Genomic DNA, 22,254 nt, shown 5'->3' on the forward strand with positions numbered 1-22,254 from the left:
TACTGTAAAACCTGCATGTCTCTCCTAGACCAGGGAAATTGAGAGGATTCATGTTTTTCGGGGGGGAAGATAATGGGGTTCATAGAATCCTGCCACCTCGGGGGTCACACCAAAGGCTTTGCACGGAGAACTGCTCAGAATTTTACTGTAAAACCTGCATGTCTCTCCTAGACCAGGGAAATTGAGAGGATTCATGTTTTTCAGGGGGAAGATAAACAAATGGAAGACTTTAATCTAGCCTGGCTCATCCCTGGCATAAAACCTACCCAAAATCAGCTGAGTCACCCAGGCCCAGCAGCCAGCTGGGTGGGGGCAGGTTTTAGATAAACATTTTGCTATCGAGGCCTGAGCAGACTTTGTTTATTCACATCCCTCCCACCCTGCGCCGCCCACTCTGCAATTGGGGGGGGGCCCATTCTGCCAAGAGCAGGGACTTAATTTCCTGGATGGGAGTTTTGGGTGGGTTTGGGTGTCTGCAGAGCAGGGCTCTTTGGGTAGGGTTTGTTCTTGGCATGGGAAGCACATCTGAGCACAGCATGACGAAGCAAAAGAGATGCTTGGCCGAAAGGATGTGCCACATCTAAGGGAAAATACTGGGCAAAGCTATTCAAACCAGGGTTTCTGGCAGCCAGGTTGCACCGTGCTCTCTCTCTGTGCCTCACCCACATCTCTGGGCACTCACTCTCTGCCCCTGACCCACAGGAAGGTGTTGGAAGCCCCCTGTGACCCATAAATGCCCTTTCTCAGTCACGACACCCAAAGAAAGAGGCATGTTGTTCCTGCTGGCAAGGTACACACTGAGAGGGAGAGAAGATGATTCACAGCAAGTTCCAAAAGGTTTTTTTTTTCCTGCAAGGAGACTGGGCAGGCACAGAGTCACCAACCCCCAAGTATTTCATGACTTTTCATAGGCTTCATGACAGATATGAGTGGTTTCCCATGAAGGTGATTGTTCATGGGCTTCAGGCAGAAAGGAGTGACCTGTGTGGATGAGCAGGTCTCCTCCTGCCAGCAGCGTGTCTGGGGCTGGGAAGGACAGCAGAGCTGGACAGGGACTGGGGACAAGGCCTGCAGGGACAGCACCCAGGGAATGGCTGCCAGTGCCAGAGGGCAGGGCTGGGTGGGATCTTGGCCATGAGGAATTGTTCCCTGGCAGGGTGGGCAGGCCCTGGCACAGGGTGCCCAGAGCAGCTGGGGCTGCCCCTGCATCCCTGGCAGTGCCCAAGGCCAGGCTGGGCACTGGGGACAGTGGGAGGTGTCCCTGCCAGGGCAGGGGTGGCACTGGGTGGGCTTTAGGGTCCCTCCATCCCAACCCATTCTATCATTCCATGATCCCACAGCCCGAGCAGACCCCCTGGCATTCCCTGAGACACAGCAGGATGGGAGCAGCCCTCGCTGCTGCTGCCTTGTGGCTTCACTCCCACCTCCATTCCCAGCCTGCTCCAAGTGCCCCCAGCACACACATCCTGTGGGGTGCCCTCTCCCCATGCTGCTTTTCCTGCTCCCATTCCATGGTGTCAGAACGTCCCTGTGGGTGCCAGCACCCCTTGGGCGGTGCCCAGTGCAGCACTGGCAGCACCCAGGTCCTGCAGGGGCTGATAAGGGGGTGCAGGAGGGTGGGCAGCCCTGGAAGCCTTTTCCCTGCCTATCCCCTCTTCCTGCCCGTGCCAGGCTGAGCTTGGCTTCATTTGCCATCATGGTCCAGCCCCCCAGCTCTGGGGACTGGATTTTCTGGAGAAAAGGCAAATGTAAGCAAATCTAATGAAGATTATTCATTCCTATTCCACTAAAAAAAGAGTCTACAACTAGTGGAGGGGAAAGATATTGTCAGGCTGGAGACCTCCCTTGCTATTTGCTTTCTTTTAATTGCTTTTCCTGCCATGTTTTCAGTGCAAAAGACACTGAGCAGGAGATGGTCCCTGGAGGAAGTACTGATGTGTGAGAGGAGCTTGGTCAGCCCTGCAGCTCTGCTGCATCCTGGTCATGCCCTCACCCATCATCCCCAGTCTCTGCAGGACCCAGCAGCTCTTCCTCAGCCCAGCCAAACCCTCTGGGAAACAACAGGAAAACAGTGCACTGACCCTGGCACCTTGGCATCAAACCCTGGGCTGATTTCAGTAAGAATGGTGTTACCTGGGGCTTCATGCAGAAAACAAAAGAGGAAATCTCCCTGGGGCTCTGCTCCTGGTGAGGGGCTGCAGCCCTGGCAGCTCCAGGGTGTGCCAGGGGAATCCAAACCTCTCCCCCAGCAAAGCCTGGCCTGGCTGAACGTGGCAGGGACATGGGGAACTGGGGTTGCCCCACCACCTGGACATCCCTGAGCTGAGCCTGTGCAGGTTTTAGAGCCCACAGCAGAACCTGCAGCAGCAAACCCTGTGTTCCAAGGCTGTTGCAGTGCTCCTCAGGGAGGTGGCTGAAGGCAGGAATGGGTGATGCTGCTCGGCCCCTGCTCCTGCCCAGAGCACTGCAGCGGGCTCATCCTGTCACAGCTGAGGGGACAACGTCTGGGTGGGCCTCGCACAACATGGGTGAGCTTCATGGTCCTTCCAACCCAAAGCATTCTGACACTCTGTCTTAGAATATCTCCAGTTGGAAAGGATCTACCATGGTAATTGAAGTCCAGCTCAGAAGTTGGACTCCAAAGTCCAACTATAATTACTCCTGCTCCAAAAGGCACAAATAAATCAAAGTGGTCAAGTCCTATTACAGGAGAAGGATATTGGGGTTAATGCAGATTTGGCTGCAGAGCCTGAGCATCCTCTGAGCAGCTCCTGGTGGTGCAAGGACCCCCAAGCCCTTGGGCAGGGCAGGACCTGCAGGGTTTGCTGGTGACCAACCCCTCTGCATGGCTCTGCATTTGGAGCATTCAGCACCTCACTGATGCCAGGCAGAGCCCAGTGTGCAAAGAGCTGGGGCACGAGCTCAGGGCTCACAGGGGCCATCCCTGAGCCCCTGCCTGTGGCCAGTGGGGATGGAGCACGGCTGGGGCTCCTGCAGCCCCTGCTCTGCATGCCCACGCTGGAAGGGGAAGGAGCTGCCCCAGAGGGGCTGGGATAAAGCTCCACAGGGGACAGAGCTCTGGAGCTCAGGATAACCAGAGGCCCCTTCTCGGGGGCCCCACCCTGGCCACCCCCTCCTGCCCTGGTGGGGACCCCCGCCCGTGCCAGCCAATGGCCCCGCTGCAGGGGCCGGCCAGGGGCTGGCCCAGGCCATAAAACCCGGCCCCAGCTCAGGGCTCAGCTCAGCTCAGTGTCCTCCTGCAGCCACCATGGTGCACTGGTCAGCCGAGGAGAAGCAGCTCATCACCAGCGTGTGGGCCAAGGTCAACGTGGAGGAATGCGGCGCCGAGGCCCTGGCCAGGTGGGTGCAGCTGCGCGAGGGCCCTGCGCTGCAGGGAAGCCCTGAGTCAGGCAGCTTCACCTGCCCGTGTCTCTCCCCAGGCTGCTGATCGTCTACCCCTGGACCCAGAGGTTCTTCTCTGACTTCGGGAACCTGTCCAGCCCCACGGCCATCATCGGCAACCCCAAGGTGCGTGCCCATGGCAAGAAGGTGCTGACCTCCTTCGGGGAGGCCATCAAGAACCTGGACAACCTCAAGGGCACCTACTCCAAGCTGTCGGAGCTGCACTGTGACAAGCTGCACGTGGACCCCGAGAACTTCAGGGTGAGCTGTGCTTGCAGTCCCAGCCAGACCTGGCTGCTGCTCTGTCCAGGGACATTCCTGGGGCTGCTGGGGAACAATCCCTGGGTAGCACCCAAGAGAGGTCACGGTTTGTACAAGGGTCTTTGCAATGGTGTCTGACTTTCTCCCTCAAAAGTCCCATTTTTAGTGGCAGCACAGCTCAAGGGAGGGGCAGGTATGGAGAGAACACCAGGAGGAGCCTGGTGTTCCCTGCAGGAGGGATGGTTACCTGGGGAGATCTGGCTGGGGAACAGCCCCTGGGGAAGGTGCAGCCTGGGCTGCAGGGCTCAGAGCAGAGGGAAGCTCAGCAGAGCATTTCAGGAAACCCAAATTCCACAGCAAGACTGGCAGAACCAAGCAGCAGAGTCCTGCCTTGCCCAGCACGGGCATGGCGCAGTCCCTCCTCCTCCAACACTTTTAAATTAAGAAGGATCATTCTCTTCATTTATGTCTAAAGAAAAAAACATTGTGTTTTTCAGGGTGAGTTTCAGGCCAAATCCAAATGCTTCAGCATTCCAAAAATGGGGAACTAGTTTGAAGTTCTTTCTTTCTGGTTTTGTTTTATTTTTAAGAATGAAACAAATACTGTTTTCCAAAACCCAGAGCTGTCTGTGGGAAGACTGAGAACTCTACTGTGGCAGGGAGCAGGGAGTGAGCCATGCCCCTAACCAGGGCTGAGGAGGAAGAGGAGGAGGAGGAGTGTGCAGGGTGTGGGAGCCCTTCAGGAGGGCAATTCTGCCTCAGGGAGAAGTCGGGGGAGGAAAACGGGGCTGCAGGAGGGGTCTGGGGGGGACAGGGACTGCAGAGGGGGAAAATCTGCACAGAAACGCCAAGGAGACACAAAGGAGGAGCTGCTGGTGCTGAGGGGGTTCCAGTGCCAGCAGAGCCTTGGTGACAGCGGGTCTGGCAGGTCAGCCCCAGCCTGGACAGCCGGAGCTGCTGCTCTGCTGGGGCTGGGCAGGGGCTGGGGCTGAGCAGGGGCTGGGGCTGAGCAGGGGCAGGGGCTGAGCAGGGGCTGAGCAGGGGCTGAGCAGGGGCTGAGCAGGGGCAGGGGCTGAGCAGGGGCTGGGGCTGGGCAGGGGCTGAGCAGGGGCTGGGCAGGGGCAGGGGCTGAGCAGGGGCTGGGGCTGAGCAGGGGCTGAGGCTGAGCAGGGGCTGGGGCTGAGCAGGGGCTGAGGCTGAGCAGGGGCTGAGCAGGGGCTGGGGCTGAGCAGGGGCAGGGGCTGAGCAGGGGCTGGGGCTGGGCAGGGGCAGGGGCTGAGCAGGGGCTGGGGCTGAGCAGGGGCTGAGGCTGAGCAGGGGCTGAGCAGGGGCTGAGCAGGGGCTGAGCAGGGGCAGGGGCTGAGCAGGGGCAGGGGCTGAGCAGGGGCAGGGGCTGAGCAGGGGCTGAGCAGGGGCTCTCTCTGGCTGAGCAGGGGCTGGGCAGGGGCTGAGCAGGGGCTCTGTGTGGCTGAGCAGGGGCTCTCTCTGGCTGAGCAGGGGCTCTCTCTGGCTGAGCAGGGGCTCTCTCTGGCTGGGCAGGGGCTGAGCAGGGGCTCTGTGTGGCTGAGCAGGGGCTCTCTCTGGCTGAGCAGGGCTGGGCTGTCTAGCAGCTCCAGCTCACCAGCAGCTCCCAGCAGCACTGACCCGCCTGTCCCTCTCTCCTCAGCTCCTCGGGGATGTCCTTGTCATCGTCCTGGCGTCCCACTTGGGCAGGGATTTCACCCCTGTGTGCCAGTGTGCCTGGCAGAAGCTCGTGGGTGTGGTGGCCCACGCTCTGGCCCACAAGTACCACTGACCACCCTGGGGAGAGCAGGAGCCTGGGCCAGCCCTAGCCCCACGGGGAGCCCCTGACCCTGATCACCCTCCAAGAAACCCTCCAATAAACCCATCCATCACTCCTGTGCAGTGTCTGTGTGTCTGTGCTGGGCAGGGAGGGGCTGGGCTGGCCTGGGACTGCAAGGGCACCCACCAGTGACCCCCAGGCTGGGGGCTGGGACAGCCCAGGATCCCCAAACCCTGCAGGGCTGGGGCAGCCTGGGGTTCCTCAGCTCTGCAGGGCTCAGAAGATGCTGCAGAGGGACTGGGGACAAGGCCTGCAGGGACAGCACCCAGGGAATGGCTGCCAGTGCCAGAGGGCAGGGCTGGATGGGATCTTGGCCATGAGGAATTGTTCCCTGGCAGGGTGGGCAGGCCCTGGCACAGGGTGCCCAGAGCAGCTGGGGCTGCCCCTGCATCCCTGGCAGTGCCCAAGGCCAGGCTGGGCACTGGGGACAGTGGGAGGTGTCCCTGCCATGGCAGGGGTGGCTCTGGGTGGGATTTGGGGTCCCTCCAGCCCAAACCAGTCTGGGATTTTTGTGATGGGCTCCAGGAGGAGAGGTGCCATCTCCCACAACTGTGATTTCTATAGTTTAACACTTTCCCAATGCCTTTTCCTGCCCATTTTGCCACAGAGCAATCCTCCTCTCCTGAATTCTGCTCAGTCATTACTCTCTGCTGTTGTGGACATTCCCTTCCTTTCTGTCCCAGGCAGTGCCATGTGCAGCTCATTCATCACAGTTCTGTGATGCTGTGGGAGCACAATCCATCATCCTGCTGGGCTGAACTTCCCACCATTCCTGAGCTGCATTCAGAGGGACTCAGGAGTTTTCCACCTTTTCTAAATCAGACCTGAATCAAATCTGTGCTGACTGCAACTCCCAGCATCTTTTAGAGAATTTTTATTCAAAGGTTAGTCAGGGGCAGGTGAACCAGGGGACTATCAGATGTAATTATTTTTATCTTGGCCTTATCCCCACACTTATCAAAATTGCTGGAGCAGAAAAAGTCCCCAGTTCACTCCTTAGCACAAGCCAGAAATACTCTTTAGGCAGCTCCGTGCTGCCCCTGCCGGGGTTATTTTCCTGTATTTATAGACAGGATTTTACACCTCTCAGGGGAATTCTGTCAGAGTGGCAGCTCAGGAGCATTCCAGGAGCTGGAGCTGGTGGGGTTGGGCTGCAGTCCCAACACCAGCTGCCCTGGGATGTGTGTGCTGTGTTTGACACTGCTGCAAGGAGGGCACTGCCGCTGCACTGCTCTAATGTTTAAAAGATGCTTCATGGCTTTGGGGAGGTAAATAAAGATGTTGTTTTCTCCAGGAACTGAGTGGACATTCCCGACTTGCCCAGAGAATCTCTGCTCCTGCAGGGCCTGTTTCAGCTTTTGATGCCGTCTCATGCCTCGGGGATATTTGGACAGAAAATCTCTTTGCCTGTGGCACAAAGGGGTCCTTGCAGCTTTCCTCAATGCACCTGGCCAGAGCACAGGTGAGGCTGCAGGAAGGGGATCTGCAGGATCCCAACCTTTTCCTCCCTCACTGCCACTCTCTGGTGTCATGGCAACTGCAGCAGAGCTGCAAAGCCCCTCAGAAATAGCATGGGGATGTGAAAAGATTTTTGATCCCTTGGTGACTTTGGAGGAAGGAAGGTTGGAAGCCCCAGAGGGACTTGTCAGAGCTGATTTGCCTCATTGTTCCACCCCCGTGCCTCCTCCCCCCTCTGTCAGTGCCCTTCTAGCCCAAATTCTCTGCAGCAAAGACCCACACACGTGCAGCAATCACATTTCTGAGCTGCTGCTGGTTTCTCTTTCCTGCCCCTGAGTCTCACCTGACTTGGGGTGAATGCAGGATCTCACTGCCTGCACACTGACCCCAGAGACCAGACCCTCCTGCTCTTTGAGTTGTGTTTTTATGGCATCTCCCTCTGATGCCTCAGGTTTGGCTTTTCTATTTTTCAGGTTCTGTGCTGCTTTAGTGTGTGGGTCTGGGTTCATATTCTGGGATGCTGAGCTCTGTGCACAGAGCAGGGAGACAAAACAATTCCTGCTCCAGCTGGGCACCAAGGACAAATGACCCAAATCTCAGCCCCAGAGCACAAACCCCGTGGGCTGGAGAGAGAAAAACAAGCAGGGTGGGACTGCAGGGGCTAAAGCTGGGATGGGACAATGAACTGCAAGGTGCAAATGGAGCAGAACTGATCCCAGGGAGAGAGCCCGTGCCCGGCCGTGCATTTTGGGGCCATTTTGGTTCATCTTGGGTGCAGCCCTGGCTGGGCTCTGGTGCTGCCCAAGGTGCATCCATGGAGGAGATGCTTTGAATCAATCCCTGCTTTATTCTGTGGCTCTGCCCAGCCTCTGCTGTGGCTCAGCCTCACAGGGCATCCCCTGCACCTCTCTTTGCCCAGGTCAGCTGAGGCTGCTGTGCAGACAGGGCACCCCTCTCCTCCTCCTCCTCCTCCTCCTCCTCCTTCTCCTTCTCCTTCTCCTCCTCCTCCTCCTCAGGCCTCCCCCAGTCCTCTCTGCACAAAGTTTTGCCATGGAAAGCCTGACTCTGGTCAAGCTCTTGCCAAAGCCTGACTCTGGTCTAGCACGTGGAGAAGGGAGCGTGAGGCTTTTGCAGCGACCCCAATCCCAGAGCCACTGAGGCTGGAAAACTCCTCCAAGGTCACAGAGCCCCAGCTGTGACAGATCCCAGCTGGCCAGCTGTGGCTGGAGATGGTGCCTGTGAAAAATGGGTATTTTATGATTGGCTTTTCGCAAATATTAAACAGAATATTATATGTGTTATGTTAGAAAGTTATGCTGTGTTAATTCTCTTAAGTAGTGTGTTAAATATAGTTTTAGGTTATAACAAAATGTTAAAATAGAAACTCTGCTATGTAAGATACTTTTTTAAAGAAAGGACTCACACTGAGATAACAGCCACGGGACACCTGAATCTTTCAGAGAAAGAGAATTTATTGCCCCATTATCAGGAGAAATGAACTTCTTCCTGCCTCACTCAGCCATGATGACACCGTCAGGGTTCAGAGGAAGCAGCTGACAGTGCCCAGCCAGAATCCTGTGTTTGAATGGAATTTATGCATCATGTGTGAGGTGTAGGAATATGCAACAGGCTGTTGCTTTTAAGGGTTAATCCTCTGTTAACGTGGGGTCTTTTTCGGGCTTATGCTGCCCAGAAAAGGCACCTGGATGTCTGTAACTCTTTGTTTTTATTGTCTCATATTGTCCTAATCCAAATTGTCCAAATTATTATTACTGTAATTACATTGCTATTTTTATAACCATTTCGTTACTATTAAACTTTTAACATTTTAAAAACAAGTGATTGGCGTTTTTCACAGTGCCCAGCTGCTCTGGCCTCACGGGCAGCCTGGCTGGGAGGGCTGGGGCTGCCCAGGGCCAGGAGCTGCCCAGCCCTGAGGATCTCTGCTCCAGCACAGCAGCGCCCGGGGGCTGGGGGCTCACTGTGCCTGGCACCCACTGTGGCACCGCCTGGCACCCTCTGTGGCACTGCCAGGCACCCATTGTGGCACTGCCTGGCACTGCTGGCACTGCCTGGCACCCACTGCTGGCACTGCCAGGCACTGCTGGGAACTGCCTGGCACTGCTGGCACTGCCTGGCTCTCACTGCTGGCACTGCCAGGCACCCACTGCTGGCACTGCCTGGCACTGCTGGCACTGCCTGGCACCCCCTGTGGCACTGCCTGGCTGTCACTGTGGCACAGCCTGGCACCCACTGTGGCACAGCCTGGCACCCACTGTGGCACTGCCTGGCACCCCCTGTGGCACTGCCTGGCACTGCTGGCACTGCCTGGCACCCACTGTGGCACCACCTGGCACTGCTGGCACTGCCTGGCACCCACTGTGGCACAGCCTGGCACCCACTGTGGCACTGCCTGGCACCCACTGTGGCACAGCCTGGCACCCACTGTGGCACTGCCTGGCACCCACTGTGGCACAGCCTGGCACCCACTGTGGCACTGCCTGGCTGTCACTGTGGCACTGCCCGGCTGTCACTGGTGCTGTGACCCACGGGCACGGGCAGCAGGGCTGAGCAGGGCCCCTGGCTGGCCTGGCTGGGCAGCAGTGCAGCTGGGCAGGCCCAAGGCTGGGCAGGGTCTGTGCCCTGGGCACCCCGTGGGGGCAGGATGGGACCTGCCCATCCCTCACTCAGAGCAGTGGTGATGCCCAGGATGAATAAATCATCTGCTTGTTTTGGGGGTGCTGCAGAGGATGAGGATGCCATGCTGGTCTCAATTTGCACACTCCCATTCCAATACCTGAATCTGTATTTCTGTGCTGAAGGCCATTGGAGCACGCTGGGAAGCTGCTGCTAATTTAACCTATCCAGCTAATTACTGAGCTGCTGGGGTGAGGAGCGGGCACAGATGTCTGGAGCTTTGTCTGGGACGTGGGGCAGCTGAAACCACACCGGTTCCATTTCTCATGGCATGCTGATGGGTGCAGCCCTCAGCTAAACAATGCCAAGCTCCCTGTCCACGCAGAGAGATTGATTGAGTGTGGCTTCCTTGGGTGCTGGGGGCTGGAAAAGTTTAACTTCTCCCACGCCAGCCCCTAAAAAGAGCATGGGGCAGGTCAGGAGCTCCTCAGTGTCAGCCTGTGGGGCATTTTATAGCTTGCTTTCAATTTTTCCTTACAAGCCCAAGGGCACCGTTCTGGATTGGAGGCTTGAGCCCTTTCAGCATCTCTCCTGTCTCACAGACACAGTTTATGGAAAATCCTTTCCTTAGGATTGTTCCTCCTGAGAAGCTGAGAGGCCTCAGGAACAGAATGCAAACAATGGTTATCTGCTGCTGTGGAATGCAACAGGTGCATCTGGGATTGGTCTCATGTGGTTGTTTCTAATTAATGGCCAATCACAGTCAGCTGGCTTGGAGACTCTGTCCGAGACACAAACCTTTGTTTATTCATTCCTTCCTATTCTATTCTTAGCCAGCCTTCTGATGAAATAATTTCTTCTATTCTTTTAGTATAGTTTTAATATAACATATATCATAAAATAATGAATCAAGCCTTCTGAAACATGGAGTCAGATCCTGGTCTCTTGCCTCATCCTGAGGCCCCTGTGAACACGGTCACACTCCTGAGCTGTGTTTTTGTGATTTGTATTCCAGAGCCCAGCATCCCCTCATGGCTCTGGGCTGGCTCTGTCCAGGGAGAGCTCTGGGTTTGGGCACGTGCTGCCCAATTCTCCTCGCAGCTGTGGCTGCAATATCAGCATTCCTGATAAGAATCAGAGTTGCTGTGTTATTTATTTGCTGTGTTATTTAGTTGCTGTGTTATAGTTGCTGTTATTTGTTTTCCTGATAAATATGGACTGAAATGCCCGGCACTGGGAGCAGCTGAGGTTACAGCAGTGGCAGCAGCAGCAGCTGGGATGGTGAATGGACTGGAAATGAAGGGAAACAAAAATCCTGGATTTGCCAAAGCCTTAGACCTGTGAGAGAGACCTGTGCCCTCGGGGGCAGTGTGGATGACAGGTAAATTGTGGTAATTGCTGCCGTTTCTGCAGCAGCCCCACAGTGCCAGGTGCTGCACAGACCCAAACAGGGACACAGCTGGAGCCTCCCCCCTTGCTTCCCCTGAAGGGTGTGAGGGCAGACAGCAAAGGGGGCAGCTGGGGACAGGAGGAGCAGTGAAATCATGGAATGGGTCAGGCTGGGAGGGACCCTAAAGCTCCTCCTGTTCCCCCCAGCCATGGACAGGGCCCTGCTCTGGACCCTGCCCGAGTGGCTCCAGGGGCAGGGGCCCCCACACCATGGATGTCCCAAATCCCAGGACCAGATGCTTCCAATGAATCCCTTGTAGGGGGAATGGGGACGCTGGGGCTGCTGCAGGACTCGGTTTGCTCTGTGCTGTCACCAGGGAGCGCGTGGAGGGCACTCCCAGAGCTGCCCCAGGACGCCAGGCCAGGCTCTGCGCTGGTGACACAGAGCTGCCCTCTGTGTTGGGACAGGGGTGTGAAACCCTCAGCTCCACATGGAACACGTGCTTCCTTCTGCTGCACCAAGCTCAGAGCAGCCCCAACACCCCTTCTGCTGCTGTCTCTACTCTAAAGCAGTCCAGAAGTGCCACCATCCCAGCAGAAGATGGAGGACAAGAAGAAGGAGGACAGGACATGCCCAGATTCCTCCACCCTGCCTCTTGAACCCCCATTCTAAATCCCCAAAATTCTACGTTTTCACCCTGTGATAAATTCACTGTCATTCTACTCAAACCCTTGTGGCTTGTAACTCCTCACACACAGTTGATAATTGTTTCCATGGGTTAAAATCAAAGGCCCAGGTGTTTGTGACTCTGTGCCAAGGTCTCTGAGCCCCCTGCCAGGGTCTGGAGCCCTCCAGGGCACCCAGAGCAATGTCCTGGGTTCCAACATGCTGGGAGCCCCCTGCTCCTTGCTCTGGCCTCCCAGGCCCAGAGGAGAACCCTGTGCACACCAGGACCTGGCTCAGACATCACCTGGAGATGTCCCTGCCCTGGGGACCTGAGTGTGGGGTCGGTGCTTTATGGAGGAGATTCCTGGATCCCTTCTGGGTGGGTGCTGCAGAGCACAACTTCTCTGCTGGCAGGGAGCCTCATCCTCACTTCAGATCTGTTTTTGTCACTATTATTATTATTATTATTATTATTATTATTATTATTTAAAATCATTTGCACCTCTGTTTTCCTCCTTTCTGTGAAAAAGCCCCACAATGATCTTTTCCTTCCCCAAAAGTACCCTTGGCAGCAGAGGCTGGGGGAAGAGCCTCTGTGCCAGGCGGTTTGTGCATCTCAGAGCTGAGCACAGCTGAGAGCCCAGGCAGGGCAGCCAGGCTTTGCCAAGCACCCAGCAGCCTGTGGGTGCCAAAAAGAGCTCTGGGAACAGCTGCCAGCCCAGGGGTGGCAGATTTGGGCTCAGCTGCACAAACTGGAGTGCTGCTTTCCAGCAGGAATGAAGTCAGCAATAACCACACCACCCTCTCCTGGAGGGGAGAGCTCTGGCAGCTCCCTGTGCTCAGGGAGTGACTCCTGCACGCTGGAAGAGAAGGTTTCTGCTGGAATTCAGGACATCCCTGTGGCTGTCCTGGACTGCCCAAACCCCTGCCGGGGGCTCAGAGACCCTGGCACAGAGCCCCAGACCCCTGTGCCTTTGATTATGACCCATGGAAAAAATTACCAACCTAATATGAGGATCTGCAAGCCACAACAGTCCAAGTAGAATAATAATTAGTTTGTCACAGGGTGAAAAATAGATTTTTTGGGGATTTAGAATGGGGGTTCAGGGGGGCAACATGGAGGGATCTGGGTGTGTCCAGCCTTTCTCCTCCTTCTTCTTCTTCTTGGCCCCCATCTTCTGCTGTGATGGTGGCACTTTGGGATTGGTTTAGGGTAGAAGCTCACTGTCTAACATAGGTGATAGGTATTGGGAAGGAATTGTAAATATTGCACACACAGTTTTTAGTATAAAATACAACACTGCCTCTGAGGGTGGGCAGTGTGCCTCTGTCTGTCCTGCTGAACAGACCTCTGCAGGTCAGGAGAAATAATTTTATAGATAAGAAACAATGAACAGCCTTGAGAATGAGAACTGAAGAGCTCTGACTGCTTCTTTGGCTGCCGGGCTGGGAACAGAGACTTTGTGACACATCCTGGGGTCACTGAGAGCAGCAGAGACCCCGAGAGATTCTGCCCCATTTACCCACCTGGGCAGGCTGGACAATGGGCAAGGACTGTCCTTGCTCAGGGGTGTCTGGCCCCTGCTGCAGGTCCCTGATCTGAGGGAAGCAGCCTCAGGTGGTTGTCAGGCCCCATTGATGACACCGTGGCACATCTGGCACATCTGGCACATCTGGCACTGCCACGGGCAGTGTGTGCCACCCCTGCCGTGCCCTGGCTGGATTAATGGGGTGCACAGCTCTCCCTGACAGGGAAAAAGGGTCTGGGGGCAGCAGCTCTGGGTGACAGGGCCACCCTCCCTGTGACACTGATCCCCACTGTCCCCACAGCAGCACTGCCAGGGGGAGCTGGTGTTTGTCCAGGGCTGGCAGCTGAAAAGCAGCACGGAAAAGCCCAGATAACCTGCCTGAAATACAAATATTGAAATAGATATTCTATAGCCAAACTCAAACAGGAGCTGCCTGAGCATCTTCCCTCCAGGCTGCCAGGGAATGCCTTTGCATCCCCCTCCACAGGGTCCCCCAGGAATCCCAGGCTCATTCTCTTCTTCTTCTTCTTCTTCTTCTTCTTCTCCTTCTCCTTCTCCTTCTCCTTCTCCTTCTCCTTCTCCTTCTCCTTCTCCTTCTCCTTCTCCTTCTCCTCCTTCTTCTCCTCCTTCTCCTCCTCCTTCTCCTCCTCCTTCTCCTCCTTCTCCTCCTTCTCCTCCTTCTCCTCCTTCTCCTCCTTCTCCTTCTCCTCCTTCTCCTTCTTCTCCTTCTTCTCCTTCTTCTCCTTCTTCTTTTCTTCTTCTTCTTCTTCCTCCTCCTCTTCCTCTTCCTCTTCTTCTTCTTTTTTTTTATTTTTTTGGCTGATCTGCTGTGCCAGAGGGGTTGATGCAAACAGCTCCTGAGTGAACCCCAGTGTCCAGCTGGAGCTGCTGTGGGGCTGCCTTGGGCTGGCACCAGGAGCTGAACAGGCCTGGGAATGATCCCAAAGCAGGGTGGGAAGGTGGTGCTGGTTTATTTAGGGGAGTTCAGGCAGGAGGAAACATTCCTGGCAGAGCCTTTGTGGGGACAGGAAGGAGAGGTGTGAGTGCCCCTTCTTCTGGGGCTTTTGAATGCCACCACACAGTGCAGGAACGCTCTGTGTGAGATGAAATCTGCTGCAGGAAGGTCTTTCACAACCACTCAGCCTTACAGTGACAATAATTCGTCAGGAGAGGGTTTGGTTTTTTTAATTGTGAAAGGATTTTAGCAGTGATGAGTTCACCCTGTGAGGGGCGAACTCTGCATTCCCAGAGGTGCAGATTGAATGCTTTTATGCCAACTTTCATCCCACCATTGATGAAACCTCCTGGGCAGTGGTGACAGAGCAGAGAATCAAGTGATTTCTGCATGGATGGATCTCTGAAACTCGGGGTAGGGAGGGAGATTCCTCCCTGAACACTCACAGTGCCATCCCTCGTTGAGTTTCCACACAGCTGCAGGAAACTGAGCACAGTTTGAGGCACATACAGAATAAAAAAGGTGGGGAAAGCCTTTAGAGTGATCGAGTCAAACCCATCTGGGTCAGGTGCTGGAAGAGGATGAGCACCCTGTCCCAGAGCTGCTCACACAGTGGGGCTCAGAGTGGGGCAGGAGGGGGTGCAGAGGGGCAGGAAGAGGTGCAGAGGGGCAGGAAGAGGTGCAGATGGGGCAGGAATGGGTGCAGATGGGGCAGGAACAGGTGCAGAGGGGCAGGAAGAGGTGCAGATGGGGCAGGAACAGGTGCAGAGGGGCAGGAACGGGTGCAGAGGGGCAGGAACGGGTGCAGAGGGGCAGGAAGAAGTGCAGAGGGGCAGGAGGGGGTGCATGCTCAGAGTCATGAACCCTGCTTGGCTGCTCAGAGACATGAACCCTGCTTGGCTGCTGCCTGTGCTGGGGCCTTTCTGTCCTGTGGGAAGGAAAAGAGCATCCAGCACTCTGGAGCTGACCTGGCCAGGGGCAGAGGGGGGTCTGGAAGCTGAGATTTCCCCACAGCCTTTGGCCCCTGCTTGCCTGTGAAATGAGGGTCCTGACAGCTCCCCCTGAGGTGTCCTGTCCCTCCTGGGGCTCTCCTGGAGCTCACTGGATTCCTCCTGGATGAACTGAGCAGCAGGATTCCCGAGATGCACCCTTGCTACTGTCCAGTGTCCAAGGGTGACCAGCCCAGGAGGCCAGAGCAGAGCTGGCCTGGAGTAAACCTTCCTGAGGTGTGGTTAGTGGGGAGAGGCATCCTTGTCACCAGCCCTGAGCTTGTGGGTGCCAAAAAGAGCTCTGGGGGCATCTGCCAGCCAAAAAGCAGCTCTGGGGACATCTGCCAGCCAAAAAGAGCTCTGGGGACATCTGCCAGCCAAAAAGCAGCTCTGGGGGCATCTGCCAGCCAAAAAGCAGCTCTGGGAACAGCTGCCAGCCCAGGGGTGGCAGGTTTTGGGCTCAGCTGTACAAACTGGAGTTTTCCAGCAGGAATGAAGTCAGCAATAACCACATCACCCTCTCCTGGAGGGGAGAGCTCTGGCAGCTCCCTGTGCTGCCCAGGAGAGACTCCTGCATGCTGGAGGAGAAGGTTTCACACCCATTTACCCAGCTGGGCAGGCAGGACAGCACTGTGCTGCTCCTCAGTGTACACTGAGCTGCCAAGAGCTTGTCTTGGTCAAGAAGCAATGGATTTCAGGCCAACAGGGCCAGTGTCAGAGCATCTGGCAGCCCCCTGGCCCACAGGCCCGCGCTGCAGTGGTGCCAAAGGACAGGGACTCGCTCACACCCTGCACACTGCTCAATTCCCCCTCATGCCAGCAGCAAGGATCCCTTCAGGAGCCCTGCAGTGCCCACCAGGCTGATGTCCCCAGCCTGACTGGAGCTTTGGAACTGTCATAGACACATTTTATGGAAAATCCTTTCCTCAGGATTTTTCCTCCTGAGAAGCTGAGAGGCCTCAGGAACAAAATGTCACCAATGGTTATCTGCTGCTGTGGAATGCAACAGGTGCATCTGGGATTGGGCTCATGTGGTTGTTTCTAATTAATGGCCAATCACAGCCCAGCTGGCTTGGGGACTCTCTGTCCGAGCCACAAGCCTTTGTTATCATTCCTATTCTATTCTTAGCCAGCCTTCTGATGAAATCCTTTCTTCTACTCTTTTAGTATAGTTTTAATATAATATATTTGATAAAATAATAAATCAGCCTCCTGAATCATGGAGTCAGATCCTCCTCTCTCCCCTCATCCTGGGACCCCTGTGAGCACCATCACATGGAACCTTCCTGCAGCTGATGGAGACCTGCAGGCAGCAGAGGGATGGGCAGTGTCCCAGGACAGAGCCAGGCTTTGCAGTGCCCAGCCCTGCAGGTGTCCCCTGCAGGTGGCACTGAGTGCTCTGGGCTAGGGACAAGGTGCCCATGGGGCACAGCTGGCACTGCATGGGCTGCCAGGGCTGGGCCAGCCCCAGGGATTTGGGGATTCTGGTCTCGTGGATCTCCCCAGGGTTTGGTGCAGCCGGGCTGGGCTCTGGTCCTGCTGCATCCCCACAGATGTCACCCCTGTCACCCTGTGACCATCCCAGCACGGCCACCAGTCCCAGCTGGAGCTGGAACCCTCACAGGTGCTTTGTATGGGGCCACCTGCACTCTGGGGACATTCCCCATTTTTTCCCATGTGGATTTAAACATCCCAGGAGTCCTGGCCATTTTCTTCTCTGCTCCTCCCAGGCAGCTGCCTCTGCTGATGGTGCTCTACCTAAGAGTTCACCCATCTGTGGGAGCACAGGGGACACAGCTCCCAGGAAAAGGCAGGAGTGGGGCTGCCCCATGGCCCAGAGCCCTTCCTGCAGAGCAGGATTGCTGCCCCAGCCCTGAACACTCCCTGGGTCTCCAGAGAACTCTGCTCTGCAGAGACCTGAGATGTTTTTCTGCCTGACACATCAATCCCAGCAGGGAGTTCTGCATCTCCCCCGCTACTTCAGGCTAATTAGAGACAGAAGCCAGAGAAGGTGGCAGTTTTTAACCCACTCAGTGCTGATAACCTCACAAACAGGGCTGAGTTTTGCTGTTCTGTACCTGGTTTGTTCCAGTGTTTGATTTGGAGGAGATCCAAGAGCCATCATAGAGTTATAGAAGGGCTTGTGTTGGGAGGAACCTGATGGATCATCAAGTTCCAACCCCCTGCCATGGGCAGGGACACCCTCCACTAGACCAGAACACCAAAATCCCTGGTGCTGGCCCAGCCCTGCCAGCCCATGCAGTGCCAGCTGTGCCCCATGGGCACCTTGTCCCCAGCCCAGAGCACTCAGTGCCACCTGCAGGGGACACCTGCAGGGCTGGGCACTGCAAAGCTCCCTGGGCAGCCCCTGCCAAGGCCTGAGCTCCCTTGCCATGGGCAAATTGCTGCTGCTGTCCAAGCTGAGCCTGCCCTGGCCCAGCCTGAGGCCGTTCCCTCTGCTCCTGTCCCTGTGCCCTGGGAGCAGAGCCTGATCCCCACCCTACCCTTCCCCAGCTCCATTGCCCTTCTCTGGGCGGTTCAAGGTTAATTGAAGGTTTAATTGCTGGGTTTGCAATTAAGACTGTTGCAGTATGTACTAATGATCCTTTCCAAACAGCAGCAATCTACCCCTGCCCGGCTGCTTCTCATCCCCAGCTCTAATCCAGGCGTGGAGAGGGAAGTCAGAGCACCAGACACATGGCACAGATGGAGGATGATGATGCAAGGAGGCAGATTTGGGAACCTGAACCGTGCTTGTTCAGTTCACTTGGTGCTGGGTGTCATCCTGCACCCCCTGGGCTGAGGAGAGGAGAGGAGAGGAGAGGAGAGGAGAGGAGAGAAGAGAAGAGAAGAGAAGAGAAGAGAAGAGAAGAGAAGAGAAGAGAAGAGAAGAGAAGAGAAGAGAAGAGAAGAGAAGAGAAGAGAAGAGAAGAGAAGAGAAGACTTGGAGGTCAGAGGAGATCTTCTAGGAGAAGCTAGGATACCAGGAGATCTCCAACTGCTACAGCCCTGTGTGTGTCCTTGTTGCCTCTATTGCCACCTCCAGTCTCCTGTGACTCCCAGTCCTCATCCCACCTCTCCCATCCTCCTTTCTCCTCCCTCCTTCCCACCAACCCTTCCCTTTCCAGTCAATGATCCCAACCCTTCCCAGCTGAGCTGGGCCAGCCCCAGCTCTGGCTCTGGCCCTGCTCACAGAGGAGATGTGGGCTGGGTGTCCCCATGGTGTGGCTGAGGTTCTCCTTCTGCTGCAGGAGAGGTGCCCTGGGCCCTCAGCACTGGACATTCCAGGAGCAAGGTGGCTGCTGTGTTCTTTGGCAGAGACAAGTGCCACGTTCCAGCATGTTCTGTTCCCCAGCAAAGCAACAGTCCAGGACTGAACTTTGGAAAACAAGATGTGAGTGAGTTTTATCTGCACCCAGGAGAAATCAATCCAGCATGCCTTCCTGCTCCGAGCCTCTATTAACTCTCTGAGAAATAAATGACTAGAAAATACAATACAGCATTCCGGGGTAGTTCATTCATTTTTCTTTATTAATTTTTTTCTCAGCACAAGAGGAAAAAAAGGAACATATGGGGAATGAGCAGGAGCCATTTCTCAGTGCCATGGCCACCTGAAAAGGGTTTAGACCCATAATGCCTCTGAAAAATTCATTCACATTTCCCAAATCACATTAGGCAGGTACAGATTGTTTTCATTTTTACGGATTTTTTTACCCTTCCAAGATCTATTAAACCAGAATATGCCAAAAATGACAGGAGACAGAATTGCCTTGAAGTCCCAGATGAGAACCGTTTGCAGCTCACCTAAATGAAAGAATTTATTTTGAAATAAATTGGGGTTTGATTTAGCAGAAAAGGTTATGCCAAGACTGAAGCTGTACCAGCACAGACTACAAAAATGAGGCTTCTTTTACTCTCAGCATTCATTGGAACTGGGAAGAAACTGCACCAAACAGCACAAACACTGCAGCACTGGGGGCCTGGCAGAGCTTTTGGTGACATCTCCCACCTAGAGATGGACAAGGACTCTGGGCTCTGGGAGCTGGCCTCTGTCCTGGAGAGCCAGACCATGGGGAATGGCTGAGGGAGCTGGGCAGGGGCTGCAGAATCCCTGAGGGAGCTGGGCAGGGGCTGGGGCTGGAGCAAAGGAGGCTCAGGGGCCCTTGTGGCTCTGCACAAGTCCCTGCCAGGAGGGCACAGCCGGGGGGGTCGGGCTCTGCTCCCAGGGCACAGGGACAGGAGCAGAGGGAACGGCCTCAGGCTGGGCCAGGGCAGGCTCAGCTTGGACAGCAGCAGCAATTTGCCCATGGCAAGGGAGCTCAGGCCTTGGCAGGGGCTGCCCAGGGAGCTTTGCAGTGCCCAGCCCTGCAGGTGTCCCCTGCAGGTGGCACTGAGTGCTCTGGGCTGGGGACAAGGTGCCCATGGGGCACAGCTGGCACTGCATGGGCTGGCAGGGCTGGGCCAGCCCCAGGGATTTGGGGATTCTGGGATGCTAACGGAGACACTGGGGTTTGATGGAGTGCAGGTCAAACCAGGGCTGTGCAGCTCCCCAGAAAGGTCTGGGCAGGGCCTTGTGCCACCCCTGGGACAGCCAAACTCACGGTGACCAAAGGGGAGCTCAGCCCTGCAGCCCCTCCCTGAGGGATCTCTGTGTCTGCCCCAGTGGGAACATCCCTGATTTCACCTCGAGTGTGAAACCACAGTTCATGGTAATGAGAGCACTGAGAGGGCTCCCATCAATCCATCCACTCCTCTCCAAGTGCCCAAGGATGGTGCCGCACTCTGCTCAGTGGTGCTAGTGACAGGATGTTTCAGGAGTTCCCAGTGTGGAACACCTTTGGCTTGGCAATGAGACTTCCTTCAGCTTGGAATCATCACTGACATTTACAGCTTGCTTATTTTTTTCCCTTGAGAAGTTTTCATTTTATTGAATGCAATTACTAATTTAAATTAGTTTTACAAGTTCTACCAGTAACTCTGAGTCTGAAGTTTTTCCACAGCATCTGCTATGAGGAGGTTGAGGGGTCTTGACAGAAGGTCAAGACTTTCTGTCAAGACCTGCCCCACCCAGCAGGTCAGAACAAGACCACAGAAGTGGATGTTCTTTCTCTGAAATGCATTTCTGCATCTGTAATGTCACTTTGGACAGGTGTCCTGGAATTATTTTACTTAAAGAATGATGCTATATGCAAACTTTCTGGCAAAACTTCTGGAATGTGACTGTGCCCCATGTGAAAACAGGAATTAACTAAATCATCCCAAACCATCCTGCATTTCCTCTGCTCTGCCACAGTTAGAGGTGAGAAGGGAACCCAGAGGAGCAATGTTGGGACATCTGTGTAAGTTTGCTGAGTCACTTTTCCCTTCTTGTGGATCCTGCCAGGTTGGGCTTGGATTTAGATCATTGCAGTCATTTCTCTGTGAGTTTGGTGAGAATAGGATTGGGTTTAGATCATTGCAACCATTTCTCTGAGTTTGGTGAGAGTGAGATTGGGTTTAGATCATTGAAGCCATTTCTGAGTTTGGTGAGATTGGGACTGGGTTTAGATCATTGCAGCCATTTCTCTGTGAGTTTGGTGAGATTGGGATTGGGTTTAGATCATTGCAGTCATTTCTCTGTGAGTTTGGTGAGAGTGGGATTGGGTTTAGATCATTGCAGCCATTTTTCTGAGTTTGCTGAGATTGGGACTGAGTTTAGATCATTGCAGCCATTTCTCTCTGAGTTTGGTGAGACTGGGATTGGGTTTAGATCATTGCAGCCATTTCTCTGAGTTTGGTGAGAGTGGGATTGGGTTTAGATCATTGCAGCCATTTCTCTCTGAGTTTGGTGAGGGCAAACACTCTTGGGAGGAGTTTACAAGCCTGCTGGCAGCACCTCAGAGCACACGCAGAGGACAGTCTGGCACCAAAGGCTCTGAGTGTAAAATGAGGTGAGCCAGGGTGAGGGCACGGGGCAGCAGCTGGGCTCGGGTCACTGGGGAGCTCTGTCAGTGACGCGGATCAAGCTCAGGATCGTCCTCTGGATCTGCTTGGTCCTCACCCCATAGATGATGGGGTTGAGCACAGCGGGCACCAGGATGTAGACGTTGCCCATGATGATGTGGACCAGCGGAGCCAGGTCCTTGCCGAACCTGTGCACCACGGAGAGCCCGATCAGGGGCACGTAGAAGGCCAGCACCACGCAGATGTGGGCGACGCAGGTGCTGAACACCTTGAGGCGCTCCCTCCAGGCCGCCAGGCGCAGCACGGCCCTGAGGATGAGCAGGTAGGAGAGGCAGATGAGCACGGCGTCCAGCCCCATGACCAGCAGGATGGCGGTGAGCCCGTACACCACGCTGGGGGTGGTGTTGGCGCAGGCCAGGTTCATCACGTCCTGGTGCAGGCAGAAGGAGTGGGACAGGCGGCGGGGCCCGCAGAAGGGCAGCGGCAGGAGCAGCAGGGGCAGCGGCAGGAAGAAGAGCACGCCGCGGGCCAGGGCCAGCAGGCCCACCTTGGCCGTGGCGCGGCCGCCGAGCACGGCGGCGTGGCGCAGCGGGTGGCAGATGGCCACGTAGCGGTCGGCCGCCATGGCCAGCAGCACGGTGGACTCGGCGGCCGAGAGCGCGTGGATCAGGAACATCTGCGTGAGGCAGGCGCCGAAGCCGATGCGGCGGCTGCCCAGCCAGTAGAGGCAGAGGGTGCGCGGCACAGTGGCCGAGGCCAGCGCCAGGTCGATGGCGGCCAGCATGCACAGGAAGAGGTACATGGGCGCGTGCAGGCCCGGCTCGGCGCGCACGGCCAGCAGCACGGCGCCGTTGGCCAGCACGGCCAGCACGTAGGCCAAGCACAGCGCCGTGGCCAGCCAGGAGTGGGCTCCCTCCAGCCCCGGCAGCCCGGCCAGCAGGAAGGACGGGCTGAGCTCAGAGCTGTTGGAGAAGGGCATGGCCCCCAGGGACACTCATGCCAGGCCCGGGCGCTTCCTGCTGCGAGGGAAACACAAAGGGGATTTTTTATGAGCCCTTTCCCATGGCTCGGGATCCCACAGGGCCATTCCGGGGATTCTCAGAGCTGCCACGCTGATGGAGCAGCTCCTCTCTGGGTTTTTTACCCCGTTATGGCTCTGTGCAACAACATATGCGGTGACA

At 55.9% G+C, this 22,254-nt stretch overlaps 2 protein-coding genes across 5 annotated transcripts; one reads left to right on the forward strand and one right to left on the reverse strand.

Moving 5' to 3' along the window:
* Nucleotides 1-1,730: 1,730 nt before the first annotated feature.
* On the forward strand, nt 1,731-18,625 carry LOC139591459 (hemoglobin subunit epsilon-like). 4 transcript variants are annotated; one of them, XM_071430032.1, is made up of 4 exons: nt 1,731-1,748; nt 3,264-3,360; nt 3,441-3,663; nt 17,748-18,625. In XM_071430032.1, the coding sequence occupies exons 2-4, from the start codon at nt 3,269-3,271 to the stop codon at nt 17,931-17,933; spliced, it is 501 nt and encodes a 166-aa protein (XP_071286133.1). In that variant the 5' UTR covers nt 1,731-1,748; nt 3,264-3,268; the 3' UTR covers nt 17,934-18,625. The 4 variants fall into 4 exon arrangements, with proteins under 4 accessions (XP_071286133.1, XP_071286134.1, XP_071286136.1 ...); XM_071430033.1 differs by having other exon boundaries at nt 17,751-18,625; XM_071430035.1 differs by lacking the exon at nt 17,748-18,625 and adding an exon at nt 14,041-14,124.
* A 53-nt stretch (nt 18,626-18,678) lies between these two features.
* On the reverse strand, nt 18,679-22,052 carry LOC139591458 (olfactory receptor 51E2-like). The gene has a single exon (XM_071430031.1). The coding sequence runs from the start codon at nt 22,050-22,052 to the stop codon at nt 21,102-21,104; it is 951 nt and encodes a 316-aa protein (XP_071286132.1). The 3' UTR covers nt 18,679-21,101.
* Between the last annotated feature and the right edge of the window lie 202 nt (nt 22,053-22,254).

Source organism: Agelaius tricolor, unplaced genomic scaffold (assembly GCF_023055355.1).
Source record: "Agelaius tricolor isolate 1412-34295 unplaced genomic scaffold, bAgeTri1.0.p SCAF_7, whole genome shotgun sequence".
In the NCBI taxonomy this organism is placed as follows: domain Eukaryota; kingdom Metazoa; phylum Chordata; class Aves; order Passeriformes; family Icteridae; genus Agelaius; species Agelaius tricolor.

Coding starts and splice junctions, on each gene's coding strand:
- LOC139591459 (XM_071430032.1), top strand. CDS start 3,269: ATGGTGCACTGGTCAGCCGAGGAGAAGCAGCTCATCACCAGCGTGTGG. Junction 3,361..3,440: donor GGCGCCGAGGCCCTGGCCAG/GTGGGTGCAGCT, acceptor GTCTCTCCCCAG/GCTGCTGATCGTCTACCCCT. Junction 3,664..17,747: donor TGGACCCCGAGAACTTCAGG/GTGAGCTGTGCT, acceptor CTTTCCAAACAG/CAGCAATCTACCCCTGCCCG.
- LOC139591458 (XM_071430031.1), bottom strand. CDS start 22,052: ATGCCCTTCTCCAACAGCTCTGAGCTCAGCCCGTCCTTCCTGCTGGCC.